This window comes from Cajanus cajan, chromosome 1 (assembly GCF_000230855.2).
Source record: "Cajanus cajan strain Asha chromosome 1, NIPB_CcT2T_4, whole genome shotgun sequence".
Classification (NCBI taxonomy): Eukaryota; Viridiplantae; Streptophyta; class Magnoliopsida; order Fabales; family Fabaceae; genus Cajanus; species Cajanus cajan.
Window position 1 is genome coordinate 85,752,369 of NC_138517.1, and position 18,054 is coordinate 85,770,422.

General features: G+C 30.4%; 2 protein-coding genes across 2 annotated transcripts; one reads left to right on the forward strand and one right to left on the reverse strand.

Moving 5' to 3' along the window:
• Nucleotides 1-4,129: 4,129 nt before the first annotated feature.
• Nucleotides 4,130-4,900, reverse strand: LOC109812728 (uncharacterized). The gene has a single exon (XM_020376760.3). It carries the CDS (start codon nucleotides 4,781-4,783, stop codon nucleotides 4,457-4,459), a length of 327 nt encoding a protein of 108 aa, XP_020232349.1. The 5' UTR covers nucleotides 4,784-4,900; the 3' UTR covers nucleotides 4,130-4,456.
• A 6,677-nt stretch (nucleotides 4,901-11,577) lies between these two features.
• On the forward strand, nucleotides 11,578-17,570 carry LOC109812710 (RING/FYVE/PHD-type zinc finger family protein). The gene is made up of 5 exons (XM_020376733.3): nucleotides 11,578-11,944; nucleotides 12,491-13,417; nucleotides 14,237-14,437; nucleotides 14,829-15,024; nucleotides 17,091-17,570. Exons 1-5 carry the CDS (start codon nucleotides 11,831-11,833, stop codon nucleotides 17,273-17,275), a joined length of 1,623 nt encoding a protein of 540 aa, XP_020232322.1. The 5' UTR covers nucleotides 11,578-11,830; the 3' UTR covers nucleotides 17,276-17,570.
• The last annotated feature ends 484 nt before the right edge of the window (nucleotides 17,571-18,054 follow it).

Here is an 18,054-nt window from a genome sequence, read left to right on the forward strand (position 1 = left end):
TAGCTTAAAAGTTACTTAAAACCTTAAAATTTAATTGATTAAATTGAAAATGTAAAGATTAACCACATTACAAATTACAAATCGGAAGGAAGAAACACTAAAGCTTTGAGCATTAATAATAGTATGAAAGTTGGTCTTTAAAGGTAAACTACATCTTTTCTGCTTATCAGTATATTTGAAGAATTGTAGTTTCTTGTAGCATGGATACTTTCACAAGCAACTTTAGATAATCAATTACATGGCAAATCAAACTCACCACCATTTCTTTCCTTTTTCTATAACCTATTTCTTTTTTATTCCCATGTGTATCATCTTTCGAAAGTAATGTTGTTTGAGGCACTATCGGACATGAAATATAAGCATCACATCACATCACATGCATGCAGCTAGGGCGATGAGGCTAACAAAATTTTGGTTTGAAGCCTTCTTCAAAAAAATATTTAATATTAATATTTATATAATTTTTCTAAAATTTTATAATTTAAAAATCACTTTTTACATTTTTAAAAAATCTTTTTCTAAAAGATGTATAAACATAATTATTTTTTTTAAGATTCATTTCTAAAATATGTTTATTTTTTTTTATCAAAAAATATTACTATTAATTTAAAAGATCTCACTTTTAAGATTGTTTTTAAATTTAATAATATGTTGGACCGGCTCTCTGCTACTCACCGTAACACTCTATCTATAGAACACGCAGAGCTGACTGAGCTGATCCTCGTCAACATTCACCGACATGGTTTTTCTAACTGCAATGCATGTGAAGAAATTAACATGACACCTCTGTCACAATTTGTAACGTTTTACCCTGCTTAGGTTTGCTATGCTGATCTACTAACTGGTAACTCGAAAAGAATGTTTAGGAAACACTCTAAATTGTTTGCTCTCTAGATAAACAAGCTCAAGCCTTGATGCAACTTATTAGCGAATTCGTAAATACAATGAGATTGAATCAATCAATCAATTAATCTATCAATCTCTCTATATATTGTTTTCATATCAGTTACCTTGCGACAGTAAGGCTCCAGTCATCCTTAAAACAGCTTTAATTTAATTGAATTGAATATTTTAGCACATTTCTCAGTGAATATTAGTCACAATAAAGTACAGTGAAAGTTGCAGCTCCTAGATTAGATAAGCCATTGTTGTCTCCTTTAACTACATTTTTAATGCTATAGATGAGGTAATATATATTCAGTGATAAAGAGCAAGAAGAATTTCCTTGCTCAAGGGAGCACATTAGAATTTTTCCAACAATCATAGTAAGGATTGGAATATATTATGTAGCATCAAAGATTGAACCATTTAAGCGATCTTAGACTGTCTCCCAGATGGCACAAAAATGCAGATTTCAGTCACTGTATATATTGATTAACACAACTGCTTATCATGAAGAAACTTGGTTTTGAAGTTATGATGATTCATTCTGAACTACACAAGGAAATAAAAGACCTGCCTTTTCCTTTTAAAGGTTCTTTCTGCATTGTATATTCGTTATGTTAATCTTGGTCAATCTATCTCAGATTGGACCTATTGAGAGATATTAGACTTAGTTGTCTCCCAGATTGCTTAGAAGTGCAGATTTCGAGCACTGCACATATGGATTAACATAACTCTGTTTTTTGTCGTGAAACTGGCTTTTAAAGTTATGATGATACATTCTCAACAAGGAAATAAAGGTTATTTCTGCATATATATTCCTCATGTCAAGAGTCTTCTATTTTAACAATAAATAGAGTTAAGTGCTTTGCCTTTTACATTCTGTCTGATTCAAAGGAGGAGAGTAGAAGGGTTTTAATGGAGTAGAGGGGAGAGGAAGGGAAGGGAGGGCAAGGAAAGAGTTAGAAATTTTGTTTGATTGAGAGAAGGGAAGGGAGGATAACTTTTTTGTTGTTTGGTTTATAAGGGGAAGAAGATTTTAAAAACCAATTTATCTTTATATCTTTATAATTTTAAATTTAAAAAGATAAGTAAGAATATTCTAGACATTATACTACAAATGTTTTAAAATCCTCTCTTCTCCTCCTCTCCTCTCCAAATCCTTCAATATTAAACCAGAGTTAAAATTAGACTAAGAGAGATTTTGCTCCTCCCCTCCATTACCCTCAAACCAAACACTATGTTATTGTCACCTCCTTCACAGCAATAATAATATCCCAGCCTTTTCCCATTAAGTTGGGTTAGTTACATGGATCAGAGAACGTCATGATATTCCGTCATAAATCATGTCAATAGACAAATTATTGGCCTCCGAATCTTTTTTCATTGTTTCACATATAGTTTTTCTTGGTTTCACTCTGCCTCTAGTGACTGACTAGACTGGGGCTTACCATGACTGCTTCTAGCTTACTCTCCTTAGTGGGGCTTCTACACTACAGATCTTCTCCACACATGCCCAAACCACTTAAGAGGTTCTACGATCTTTTCTACAACAGGTGCTAGCCCAACTCTTTGCCAAGTGCATTCAGTTCGTTTCCTATCTAGTATGTTCATTCATCAAACACAACATTTTTATCTTTGCTGCATTTTTGGCTTTTTACTGTATAACATTCAATTTTATACAACATTGCAGGTCTTATTGTTGTGTGGTAAAGTTTTCCTTTAAACTCGACTGATATCATTTTATCATAAGCGTACTCCATTGTTAATTTAAGTGTTTAAAATATAGGTTACTGAGAACAAGTCTCATGTTGTTGACATTGAGCCATGGTTGTCACTAGAGCGTACATGAGGGCAATGGGTGTTCTGATGCTAGTGACTGGTCAAATGAAGAGCAATGTGGTATTGGAGCATGTACCAAGGAAATGATGTTCTAATGAATTCTTGTCGGCTTCTGATCTATTTTATTCTTTCTAGTTTATGGATCTGTTTTATTGTTCGATTTGTGGACTGATTTTTGGAATCAATCATGGATTCGTGGTTTTTTCATCATCTTTGCTTCAATTTCTATTTAAATTTCTTCTTGTATTTCATTTTTCTAGTTGCTGCTATGGTTGATTTCCCAACATGCATTGACGGGCCAATTTTACTTTATTTTATTTTTCTGATATCAACCATTGATTCTGCAATAAGTAGTTCCTTATTTCAGATGCTAACTCACACTGTTTGGAAATGCAATTGTGTTTAGGAATGATAGCTTAACAGAAGAAATAAATTAAGCAACCCATTAGATATGTGCTTCCTCCTTCCATATAGGGATGACATACCACCGTCTCTATATCCATGTTTTCAGAAAGTATCTATCCTTGGAAGTTTGAACCATACCTACTTGCTACTTCGGTAGAAACTTTCGTGCTCATCTCAGTATCTTAAATATCCATACCCAAACCAATTAAATGCAAATTTGTTAAACAAAGTTATTATTTTGTATCCTAATTATTATAAAGATGAAATTGCTAGATGACAAACCAATGATGCTCATTGCCTTTGTTCACCATCTTACCTGTGGCTATTTGTTTCTCTTTGACTGTGTTGTACCATGTATAATGCTCAAACCTGACATCAGTGACATGTTCTCTCTCTCTCTCTCTATATATATATCCATTTGGTTTTTTGACATTTCCAGGCTGTTTCTTGGCATTGATTGTTGCGGTTAAAGCTGGATTGTTATTTTGATTATTGTATGAATCTTATAGCATATTGTTTGAATCTTTTCCCATGGTAGTATATCAATGGGGAAGGCTGTTTCAAGGTGTTTTTGGCTTCACCAGCCTCGGTCCTAGAAGTTTTCTGGTCGTGTTAGTCTTTAGTTCTAGACACAATCTGGCCTTGTCTTCTCCATTTGCAGTTATTGTCATCTGCCACTCCATTAACCCTTGTCTCAAATGCAGCCTAGTCCCGCTAGTCCCTAATCCTAGCCGGTCCATCTCCATTCCCAGATTACACTCCCAAGTTTTTTAATCTCTTCATATTTTTATTGCTGTTTGAAGCTTCCAAATATTGTTTTAGGGTATCTTAAATGATCTCTAAGAATGGTTTCCTTATTTTTCATTTCATAATTTGTTCCCTAATTTAATTATAGGAGTATGTCATTAGTATGTATAAAGCTTAGTGCTTTATCTTGTGTATCTCATCTTCACATCAACATCAACATGATTTTGTTATTATTAGTACATGAAATGAAAAATTGATGAATATTAAGGTCAATTTGATAAAGCTTTTGCAATGTCAGTAGCTCGCCAAAAAAAACATCAGGTCGAAAGACAAAAATTACACAGCAAAAGAACAAACGTATTCATCTCCTTCTATCTCTCTCTATCCTAATTAAACACGATTCCAAGCCGACAAATCATAAATTGAAAATCAACAAAACAGCAACAATTACGATTACAACACCACCCTCTATGAACTCATGATTTCATACAAGGTGAGATAGTAAAAGCAAAAGTTCCCCAAAAATTGCTCTTTTGGGTGGCACAGATCCCAATGAGAGGAGAGCAAAAGAGAATGGATCTCACCGGATGAAGGCGCAAGAGTAAACCTGATGGGGCAACCTGGAGGCCTCAGATTTGGTGAAGCACATGTCATCAAGGTCCTCACTTGAGCACCAGCTACACTTTGAGTTCTGAGAGCACTGAGACTGCACCACCAACTCTCCACAGTTGTTGGGGTGGTGAGTGGCCCTTGACTCAAACAGCTTCCGAGTTGAACCATCCTCAGCAATTCTACCGCCGTATCTGGAGACCACGTAAGAGGGTTCACAGAGAGAAGCGTAGAGGAGAAGAAGAAGAAGAAGAAGGATTGGCAATAGTTGATTGGGGATGAAGAGAGAGAACGCCATGGAAGTTGGTAAAGCTCTCAGGTCTCAAGTCTCAACACACACATACAGAACAGTGATAATAAAGAAAGGACAGGAAAAGCTTCATTTTCTTTCTCTATTTGATTAAAACGTTACTTCCAAAAACAAAAATGCTTAGTGCGTTTTTCTAACTCTCCCGGTAAATAATTGTCGTCTTTTTTTTACGTTACCGGTAAATGCGTTAAGAACAAGAAACGTTGTTTTAATACAATAAAAACCATACATTCCATGTAGCGACGTCGTAGCTGTTTTTCTTAAGAAAACAACATCTACAACTACAACATTAAGCATTAATAAAAGAATATCTTATTTTAGTGTTTATAATTTATTTATTTTTTACTCTTTTACCTTTTAATCAATTTGTTTAACCATTTCATTATTTTAAAATTAATTACACATTTTTTTTATTTTGATTTTATTTTTTTTATAACGAGACACAGAATGTCTCACCTTTCATTAGTAATATAATTCATAAAATAAGTAGAGATATAAATGCTAAAATGTAAAAATTTAATTAATTAATTTAATATCGAGCAATTTAAACCATTGATTAATATTTGAATAAAAACATGCACCAATCCACCCCTTATACAAAAATGTTTTTAAGGATTATTTTCAATCAAACGTTTTAATATTTTATTTTATTTATATATTTACTTATGAATTAATTTTATATTTCAAAAAAAAATATTAATATTTAAAAATAATTTTATGTTGTAATATAAATTATTTATTTTAAATGTAAAATATAATTTATATGTTTTAAAATATTTGTTTTATATAAATTTTAAATATAAATCATATATTCAAATATAATATTTATTTTTATATATAATTTATTATAATTTTTAATTATATAATAAATATTTAGTTTGTAAAATAAATTTATTGTGATTTATATTAACTACTTTAAAAATCACAATAAGAATTTTTTTTTATTATTAATTAACGATATGAAAGCTTATGTTACCAATGTGTGTCTATTAAACTCTTGATATTTTTATTGTAAAAATAATTGTGTGTGGATTCTTTTAAAAAATTTAAATTACATGATTGTTACATATGAGGTTAGAAGCTTAATATGTTAGAATGATTATTCCGATCCAAAGAGTTTTACCAACTCAAGTTGTGTGTATAAAGTTGTTTAAGAGCAAAATTCTCAAGATATGATTATGATAAATATATCGAATATTAATCCAAATTGAAATCATCTTATTATTATATTAAGACAAGTAAATTATCCTTAAGATACTATAAAATTCATAATAGATAATTCAATTCAATTTAAATTTCTATAAATATAGCTAACATTATTATAGCAGGTAAACATTTAATACATATCATAATTCCAACAAAACAATTATTGCTCAAGTCAATAAAAATAATAGATTAAAACCTTTATTTGGTCCTTTATAATATTTTTTTGTTTCAATTTAGTTACACTTTAATTTTTAGTTTTAATTTGGTCTTCAATAATTTAAATTATTATAATTTAAGACTTCCGTTCAAATGATTTAAACAGAGTTAATTATTGGCTACGTGGATGCCAGGTGGATATCACGTAGATATATATACGTGGCTGCCAAATTTCCATAATACACATGGAATCAGAACGGCATGTTCTGAAACCAGAACGGTCCGTTCTGCTTGTACATGTTATGTGTTAATTTTGCAAACGGAACGGACCGTTCCAAATGCACATTTAATATACCATGAGTGCACTAGAACGGCCCGTTCTGGTTTTAAAACGGGTTGTTATGGATTCAGAATGGTCCATTCCAGAACGCCAACTTTGTTTTCCAAGATGCAATTAAAAATTGAAATTAAAAATTCATAACATATCATAAATTCAAAGACAGAAACATTGTTCAGAAACTGAAAACAAAAATTCAGAACATAACATATACTAAAAAAGTTCAAAGAAATTACTGAAAAATGAAATTATCTGGATAACGTTGAAGGGAAACTCTAAACCACAAAAATTCAGGTTGTACCTCCTCAAGAACATGTTATTGTTGGAGTACATCGTCAATGACTACAAGAGGAAACACCGTTTCGTTTCATCCTTGACTGTATAGTGTCAATTTGGTAGTAAGTGATTCACTCTAGTTTGACTAACAATGAAATAAAACCTGCTATCATTGTCCTTAGTGATACACTACATCTTCCTTAATGATACACTGTATAGCCCAAATGTTTAACAATTGAAGTTATCAATCCTCATTGACAATATTACCAAATCTAGTGTTTGAAATGCTTTGTACCTTAGGTCTTTCTCCGTGCACGATTACAACCATGAACTATAATTATCGACCATTCTGGAACCAGAACGGGCCATTCTGGTTTCAGAACGGGCCGTTCTAGTTCCAGGTGTATTCAATAAATTTGGCATCATCTACGTGATATCTACGTGACATCCACCTGACATCTACGTGGCCAACAGTTAACTCCGTTTAAATCATTTAGACGGAAGTCCCAAATTGCAATAATTTAAATTATTGAAAACCAAATTGAAACTAAAAATTAAAGTGGGACTAAATTGAAACAAAAAAATATTATCAAGAACCAAATAAGGGTTTTAACCAAAATAATATCAAGACAACATATTTAAAGTCTCAAATTCGAATTATGTTGTTATTATATAGATAAAAAAATTTTTACTTACTTAAGTTTTTAGAAAGTGTGTTTTACATATATTAATTCATTATTTACATAATTTCAAATGTGTTGACAAATTTTAGTATTGTTTAGAGATCTCAACCACCATTAAAGTATATTTCAATTAACTTTAACAAAATTCAATGAAATCAAACATACCAAAAATAGAAATAAACACAATCATTTTTTTTTTCAAATTATATATATCGTATCTTTCTATGATGTGCATTTTTTAACGCCCGATTCTAACGCCCAATTTATATAATAATAATTATATATTTCTTATATAATATTTTCGCAAATATATCGTTAACAATATTTTTTTTATGGATAAAGATAAAGAAACAGAATATTTTGTGAATTTAATACATAACATAAGTATTTATAATAATGTATTATTATACACAATATTTCTTTCTTTCATTTCTATTACAAACTTTACATTGATAATAAAAATAAATTTACAATAACACTTATAATAGATTCATCAAATAGCCTCCACATTCCAATTTCTTCCAAGAAAGACAACAACTATAATCACTGTAAAATGCTCTGGAATCCCAAGTAGATCCATCTATTTTATAATATATTTAATTTAAAAAAATAAAGAAAAGAGAGGAGTAAGAACAATATCCAATAAATACAATAATTCAAAAGAATATAAAGAATTATTTATAATCAATATTAAACATATATATATATATATATATATATAATATATATACAGATCATATATTAGATTTTCATGATACAATAAAATTTGAATTATACTTGTAGTGACTAGTCAGGATAAATGAGCATCATCACAATACCAACCAACAAAAGGATATTTCACCTTAACCAACAATAAGATATTTCACCTTCATTTCTTACTCATTTAAATCCCCAAGGTCAAACCTCCCGCTACAAATAATTCAAACTTTATCTTCTATGGCCATAGAGTAATATTTATCTTCATAAATACGTGAAGAAATAACAACAACGAATCCAAGATATTACAACTATATCATAGTTGATTATAAATATATTTACAATAAATATATTTACGTAAAAAGAATATATTAAGAATACCAATGATATAAATAAAAATGACAATCATTATAAAATAATTAAACAATATAAAATGTGAACACCTTAATAATTAATATGGATAAAAATAATCATAGGTTAAGCAAATAAATGAGGTTAGGGAAAAATAAATAAATAAATAAATAAACATAATAATATATAAAATTTTAAAGAGATAAGGTTCTCCTCCCTCTTTTCTGGTAATTTACTGAGTCACGCAAGAATTCTTCTCGCTAATTGTGCTTGCATATGGATTTATTATACTTGTAATTATCTCTTCCCAGTTTTATTTGTTTTAAAAGAAATATAGGACCATATAGGATTCGAACCCAGCCCCAAGCACTCAAAGTCCCTAAGCATAAGAAATGAAACCACTAAACCATTTTATTTTACATGTCTATAACATCATGTAAATTCATAATAAGTTATTTTTCATGGACCATATTTATAATGTAATTAGTTAACACACACACACATATATATATATATATATATATATATATATATTTAATAATTAAAATATTATTCTAAAAAAATATGAATTATAACTAATTCTAAAAATAATAATACCACCAATTTTATTTATTTTAAATAAAGTAATTGAAATTTAAAAGAAGTATTATTTTAAGAATATATATATATATATATATATATATAATTTTAATAATGTTGTATCACAAATTTAGAATATTACAATTTTCATATCAACATTTTCTTATTTATTATTCTTCCATTCGGTTTAATAGATTGACAATTTAAAATTTTGACTTACAAAATACCCCATTTCTAACCACGTTAGAAGTATGAAGTGTCTGTAAATAAACTAATAACTTAATTGATCCTTTTTATATCATATATGATAGTTTTTCAAATATAAAGTAAAAGTTGACGGAAGGGTAAAGTTACTTTATGATATGTTTGGATAAAAAATTTAAAGAATTTAAGATTCTTGATATTAAATTATTTTAATATCAAATTCTTATTTTATATTAAATATTTAGTATATACATTCAGCCGGTATTCAAAAATCTTACTTTAAGAAAATTAGACACTCGTTATTTAATTATTTATTCATTAATTTTTTTAGTTTACAAAAAATAAAGAAAAAGGCATATATGATTCTTAACAAAAAAAATATTTATCAATATATAAATTTATAGTTAAATGTATTTAATCACTAGAGTTAATCTAATAGTTAGATAAAAAAGATTAAAATAATTAAAAATAAGATTTAGATTCAATTTTATCTTAAAAAAAAATGGTATACGAATTTGAAATTATCTGTCTTATTTGTGATTACGAGGTCTCCATTCATACGAGGAATTCCGAGCAGGTTGGGGATGCGTCATTTCTGGTTTTGTCTTCCCCTCTCACCAGTTAATTTTATTTGTCATCTGTTTATATTTTTGTTTTGCTTTTCTCTACCCCTAAATTTAAAACGGTTGACATATATTATTTTTTATATTTATTACATATAATTAAAATTAATAATAAATTTATGATATGTTTTAAAATAAATAGCGCATGTTTAAGTATATAAATTATATTTAAATTTTTTATAAAAATATTTTAAAATATCTAATTAATATTTTAAATTTATGATAAATAATTTATATTATAATATGAAATTATTTTTATTTATTAGTAATTTATTTTAAAATATTAAAATTTAATTTATAAAAAATTATGATAAATAAAAATTACATCAGATAAAAAATTAAGAGAATTTCTAAATTTGAAAATATTTAAAAATATTTTTGTGCAAAATATTAATTAATTCGTGTTTTATATATATAAACTCATATTATTTGACTAAAATTTAATTATAATATATTTTAAAATAATTATTATAAAATCAATAAACTTATTATAAAATAGGAAAAAAGAGAAACATTTTGTCTCTATATTTTTTTTAAAATAAAAATAAAATATAAGAGGGACAATGTAAGTTAAATAAAAAAGAGAGCGTGCTTACATAAAATGTTAGTCGTTGGGTTAGTATAATTTAAAAGAGAGTAATAAATAATATAAGGAACATATTTCTTTTTACAACAATTTAAGGACATTTAAAAATTAAAATTATTTAATAAAATAGACTAAATTATGATTTTAGTATTTATTTTATTTTTTAAATTTATTTTAATTATTTATCTTTTAAAATATTTATTTTAATTTTATATTATTTCTTAATTATTTGTGAAATATATTTTTCACATAATTTTTACTATGTTTATTACTCTTTTGAACTCAAGCATTAATTAAACTTCATAATTTTTATGTAAATAAATAATGATAAAATTTTAAATTTTAAATCAGTTAATAAAAGCTTTAAAATAATCTTTCAAAATTGAAAATAATAATTATTTCAAAAGAACCAAACAAATATGAATTTAAAAGATAAATGATCTAAGTGAACGTTTTAGAAATTTAAGAAATAAAATGAATTTAAAAACAACATAAAAAATTAAAATTAAAATTTAATCAATAACATATACATTAAATACAAGTATTTTCTTTATTATTCCCCGATTAAGATAAATGGTTAATTGTGATTTAATAGTAATCTAAGTTTTTTCTACTAACATTTTAATTAATATCTCTATATTTTCTTAAAAATCATAAAATTTATTAATGAGATAAAAAATTGTAACAATTATAAAAGAATTAGGGCATATTTAATTTATATTTCTCACTTTAATAACATAAGAAATACAAATTATGTTTATAAAATTATATTGTGTGATAAATTTTTTTAGATGTACGATGAATGTTAAAAGTTAGTCAACAGTGATAAAAGTTGCATACACTTAATTTTTATAAATTTTTAAAATAATTTTTTTTTAAAAAAAAAAAGAGTTGCTCTAAACATGCTATTAGTAACTTTATTTATTTTTTTAAAATAAGTAACCAGTAATAATTGTGATTGAGTGTGCAACAGTTATGATCTTACAGCGGAATTGTTGCGATTTAACCGATAACCTTTTGTTTTTTTGTAAAACAAAATTAAAATTACGTGTAAAAAAAACAAATTAAAAAAAAAAACAGCGAGGAGAGGAAACAGGAAAGTTGTATTTGTAAATTCAGGGTCTGCACGCAAGGGAGACGTAAAACCTCGGGGGAACTCAGTAGCGATAACACGCCATTGAAGCTCCAATTCGAATTCTGTCACATACCCTTTTCGCCTCTCATATCAAAGTTTCGTTCTTTTGGCCCCAAATTGAAATATTCAGCTCAAAATTTAATCTTTGGCTGATAATATAGCTAGATATTATCTGCACATGCGTGCCCTATTTTAGTGTGCCAATGGAGGGCAAAAACTTGGATTCTCAGAATCAGGTGCAAGTTGTAGAAAATTTATCTCCTAGGGTTTCTAGTTTCTCCCTTGGCGACCAGTTATCCAATTGCGATTCTCCTCTGGTAAGTTTTCTCCTTCTCTAACTTGATATGCATGTGTTTTTGTTTGGAGGATTGTAAATTTCTCCACTTTTTTGGATTTTTGTGTTGCTTGTGTATGTTCGGAATTTGACCTTGAATATCTTTTCTCTTTTTTTTTTTTTTTTTTTTGGGTGATTTGATGTGCTTATGTCGCATTTAAAGAAGAAACCTAAAGAGAAAGAGGAATTAGGAAACTATTCATGTATCATTTGCAAACATAAAATTTTAATGGAATTGTTTGGATAAACTTCTCGAAAAGTCCTTATAGGAGAAGAAAATATGAAGGAAAAAAAAAAAAGAAGAAATAAGCTCTCCATAAGCTGCAAATAGCTTATATATAAGCCAATTTGTAGAAGCTCTTCTATTAACTTCTCCAAAAACTTATTCTCAATTTATGCATAAGCTAATTTTAGTTTATGGAGAAGCGTATTTCATTTTTCCTTCTACGATAAGTTCTTTTCAGATTGGGTGTGGTTTGGTGCTCTTTGGTTTATATGGTTGATTTGTGGTGTTTGATGTCATTGACAGGCTTATGAGGTGGATGGTAATATGACGAATCGTGTTCATAAAGAGTATTGTGATTCTTTTTTCACTGATAGCGCTGAAGGGAATTGTATAAATTCTTCAAGATTATATCCTGAATTACCTCAAAAACAATTGGAAAAACATGACGAGGACATGGAGTCTTCAGCTGATCTGCAGAAGCGGGGAAGGTACTTCTATTATGATAGTCCACTAGATGAAGATACTGGAGTTTGGATACCAGTTTCAGTTCCACCAATGTTGGAAGATGATCACAAAGAGTGGGCCAAAGGTTTTCACTCTAATGGTGGCTATTTTCCTGATGATGACATGGGATGGAATCTATATGTTGGAGATGAAAAAGAGTTGACTATGTGGGATGTGCTAGTAGAAATGTTACTTGTAGCTCGGGGAAAAGTGACTTCTTTGGCATCAGGAGATATTCATACATGTAAGTTTTCATGGATATCCAGCCATGTACTTGAACAAGCTTGGAGAGAGATGGCACAAACTCTTACGGATGCCAACTTTGGTAATGTGAAGGAACTACTGGAAGCAGAGCCTCCAAAATGGTTAGCAGATAGTGCTGCTTCTTCTTGTATGCTTTGTGGTGTGAGATTTCATCCCATTATGTGCTCCCGGCATCACTGCCGGTTTTGTGGAGGAATATTTTGTGGTGCATGTTCCAAAGGGCGGAGCCTGTTGCCATCAAAATTCCGAGTTTCTGATCCCCAAAGAGTTTGCGATGTATGCTGTGTCCGACTTGAATCTGTGCAACCTTATTTGATGGATCATGTAAGCAATGCTGCTCAGTTGCCAACTCATGACCTGACAGATCTGAGCACTTTGAGATCATGGGTTAATTTTCCCTGGGGGCAGTCTATGGAATATGAAATTTACAAGGCAACTAACACTATCAAGGCATATAATCAGGTATGGTTTCCAATTGCTGTAGCAGAAACCATGTATGAGTTGTGCTAATAATTATTTGCTTTAGATCTATAAAGAACTTTCTCCAATGCTGATTTGAACTAGAAAATTCATTAAGAAAAATCCAATTAGTTTGTTGAGGATTCTTAGCTTTTTGTAAAGTGTGTTGTTCTAAACACCATGGTGAAAAATTGGGTTTTATTTATTTATTTATTAGGGACTGGTCTAGTGATATAGATGAAATGTTAATCTAGTATAACATGTCTGGAATCGCTATGTAATTACTTCATAAGAATAAAAGATTCAGGAGCCATAGTGGTGGCTGGTCTCCCTGGCTCCAAACTGCATGACTTATCCCCCCCTATTTTTTTTTTTGTTAATCTGATTGTGCTTCAGCATGCTTGTTAGTCTAGGTATCTGTATATTTCTTAATGTTGACATCACTTTGTAAATTTCAGGATATTACTCATGTTTAAAATTTTGGGGTGATCATAGGTTAGGTCGACCTGACCAGCCCGAGTTAAAATACCAAGTTGGTTGGATTGAAATATGGAGTTGTTTTGAAAATGGATGGTCCGGAAACAATTGGGTCAGATATTGGGTTTGGAAAATTTACCCCTGACTAGATTGCCATTGGGTTGGGTCAAGTTGATACTTGCAAATTGAACACATCCAACCTGATCATTCCCAAACCCCAACAGCAACAGGACGTCAGGACCTAACTTGTGTTCACCCCTAGTCAACATATCTATTATGGAATTCTATTTTGTATATTTCATGTGCTAAAATAGTTTTACTTCATCTAGAATTTAACTATTGCAGATAGGTTTTCTAAAGCCTGAGAAGTCAATTCCAGATGTCATTCTAAGACAAGCAAAAGGCCTTGCAATTATCACTGTGGCCAAAGTAGGAGTGATGGTCACTTATAATATTGGAACAGGGCTTGTGGTTGCACGTAGGGAAGATGGTTCATGGTCTCCTCCGTCTGCCGTTTCCACATTTGGTGTCGGATGGGGGGCTCAGGTGAAGTAACTAATATGTAACAATATTTACCAAACAGTGTACTTACTAATGACTTTGCTTATGAATGAATATGGATCCATTGCCAATAATCTATCATGATATGCTGCACATACTGCTTCTGATAAGCTCTAATATCAGAACATTTCATTTTGTTGGACTCTAGTCTCTAGTGAAATTAAACTTATAGAACTATTTTTGATATATAATATATTACACGAGCTAAATTTCCATGCATATGTTTATTTTAATATTATTCTGTTTACTCCTCAACTGTACTGAGCACTGATTCCAATTTCCTACTCCTTGTATATGTGGTCCATCTCAAGGTTTTATTGATACTTATTTATTTCTATATCTTCTGAAGTTTTGACTTATTTTTTTAACAACACAGGCTGGAGGAGAGTTAACAGACTTCATTATCGTTTTGAGAACAAACGATGCTGTCAAGACATTTAGTGGCAATATGCATCTATCACTTGGAGCTGGTTTGAGTGCTGCAATAGGGGTTATTGGTAGGTCAGCTGAAGCTGATGTTCGAGCTGGTGATGGTGGCTATGCTGCTTGTTATACCTACAGCTGCAGTAAAGGTATGTTTCTTATTTGTGATCGATCAACTAGTATAATAAAACCCTTGGTTTTGTACAGTATGCAACTTGATCTTTTATTTTTATTATTCAATTTAAATATTTGTTAGTCTTAGTTGTTCAACTTCAATGCACTCCCTAGCATGGTTGTTAAGATCGCAATTTAGATTGTGTAATCACACGATCTTACACGTTGAGTGCCCTTCCGTCCTAACTTGTGCCATGATCGTCTCCTTGTGCCATGATCGTGACAGAGTGGGTTCATGATCTTCCATGCTTATTTGTGGGATTGATGATTCCCTGTGAGTCAGAACAAACAGAAAAGTAGAGCAGTAGGGGGCACTCAAAGTGGAGTGCCTGGCTGTCATGACCATTGTGCCACCATTTGCAGTGCATGTCACTGTGTTTTGTCGGATTCATGGCAGCTCCGTACTTGCACCATCATCGGATACGTCAATGAATTGCACTGTTGCCGGACAGCCTCTGTCCCCTTGGTCTTGCTGCCACTGACCTCCCATTACCCCTTCCTTTGTTCTCTGTCGTTGGGAATTAGGGATGCACTTTCACAATAGCAGCAGCACTTGGTACTTAGTAGAGAAGGAGGATCTGATGGGTCCTAGACTCCTAGGATTTGAAGGGAATTTGGCCCAAACATTTTTATCTGTTTCCTCTTTTTCTGGTTTCAATAGTTGGGCCTCAATTTGAGCTCAATTTTTTTATGTTACTCTTTTATGCGAACATAACATATAATATAATAAACTTTAGAAGATCAGTGATAAAAAATATAATAGTATTAAAAATATAAAATTTCTTAAAGCATAACATATAATATAATAAACTAAATATTAATAATAATAAACTATAAAAGCATAATAAATGATATAATAAATTAAAGAATAATAATATGTATTATATATAATGGCAAGGGAACGTAAGATCTCACAATCCAAGTTACGAGATGTCATCCCCCTCTCCATCCTAGATTTTGCTCTCCAGCCTCTTCCTATTAGATCATGACTTTTTGTTTTCATCAACTTCCAATGAACATATATATTTGAACTAGAATGGCTGTAAACTATTGCAATGCAGTTTGTGCAAAATTTTAGTAACAGAAGGTGCTATTGTATTGGTTTGTAGATAAAATTCACCAGTGGATATATGTGCTGGTAATGTTCCACTCTTAAGTGAGCACAGTTTGATAGAAGGTTTGCTTGAGGGTGGAAGAGGGGAGAGAAAAGCCTTATCCGAGACTATCTATGACCGCCAAATGCTATTTGGCATCGATATTGACGTGGCTCAACTTTTTAATTAATTGCTTGCTATAGAGATTATGATAGCAAATCAGCAAGGAATCCTCCCTTCTGTTTTTCCTTTTATCTTTCCTCTTCATACAGTCTTCAGGTTTTTGTTACTACATGATGGTTACACTGAAACTGTTACTTCAGCCATTAACAAGCATGCTGCAATTGAAATCTCCAAAAACCAGATTTGCTCATAAACTTGTGAGATTTGATGTTATGAAGTCAATAGTGTAAAATGAAGACTACTAGCGACACTCTCTCTAATGAAAAATTATTAAGTTGTCCAAGATTACCAAGTGTCTAAGATCCAAACCTAACACTATATAACATGTATTTAAGTTTTTTAACTTCTGAGAAAAAAATAAAAACTTGATTAGATGTCATAGAGATTAGATAGAAATCATATGGTTTAGGAGCACCTAATAATCACTATTCTCTAACACTTGCTTACTAATACTCTTTATTATTAGTTGAAATTTATTGGAAATAACAATTTTGTGGGCTCTACATTTTATTAATGAGTCTCTTTCCTGATTTAGTGGTAAGACTTATTATAATATATGATTTTCAACCAATAGTAGGGAGAACATTAGGACGAGAGTGTTGGGGTGAATTTCGGTAACATTTCTTAAAATGAGGTTTTATATCCCAAAATTGAATTTAATGGTTCTTTGTTCCATTTAGAGTTTTTGCTTAGGTGACTTGAGTCTATTTTTATATTGTTCTTGTTTAGGGTGTTGTGTTTGACCACAATATTACCACATGCAGGTGCATTTGTTGGATGCTCACTTGAAGGCAGCATGGTGACTACTCGCACCCAAGAAAATTCGCGTTTTTATGGCAGCCAGTCTATAGCTGCAACAGATATCCTTCTTGGCTCGCTGCCTAGGCCACCTGCTGCTGCCATTCTCTACCGTGCACTTGCTGATTTGTATTCGAAGCTTGATGGCTAATTCAATCATTCAACGTGTTCCTTTCTCGTTTTGTACACTGGCATCAAGGAAACGAACTATTGCACCGTCCATAATTTGTACAGCTGCTACGTGTCATTATTTGTCTTGTAAATATATATGCATGTAGATATTATTTGCTCCACGTTGACCAAGATGGGAAGTATTGGTGACCTGCTTTAAGGTTATTTTTATTTGGCCACACATTGGGCTAGAAAAGGAGGGTTTATTCACAATGTTATTTATCATTAGGCATTCCAATATATATTTATCCACATTTCTCGTTGGTTTACTTTTATTCAGCTTTTCAATTTTACCCTTATTTTTTTCTTTAATTAAAATTCAAAAGCAATATATGATATCTCTATTTCCACTTTTTTGTTTTATTTTATTTCGAACTAAAAGGAGTGAAGTGTGAATATACTTTAGGAGTGCCAATAGCCCACCTTACATTTAGATAAAGAAAACAAGAATATTGATTTGTTTTGGTAAGAGCGATGATTTTGAATTTTTGTTTTAAATAAAAATTTAAGGGTTAAATTGGAAAATTGAGAAAAATAAAAAAAATAGGAACGTGAATAAACATTGACGTCAAAACCAGAAAAAGAAAATAAACGTATTAAGTTGCAAAGGTATACTCCCTCTCTAAATAATGCAACAAATGGGTTTTCATTTTCCTTTTCTTTACAATTTAATATGTTGCTCTGTATCAGCGTGATTAGAGTATGCTTAGCATTACCAAGCATTTAGTTGAGTCGGGTTGAGTGTGCAAAAAGTTGTGG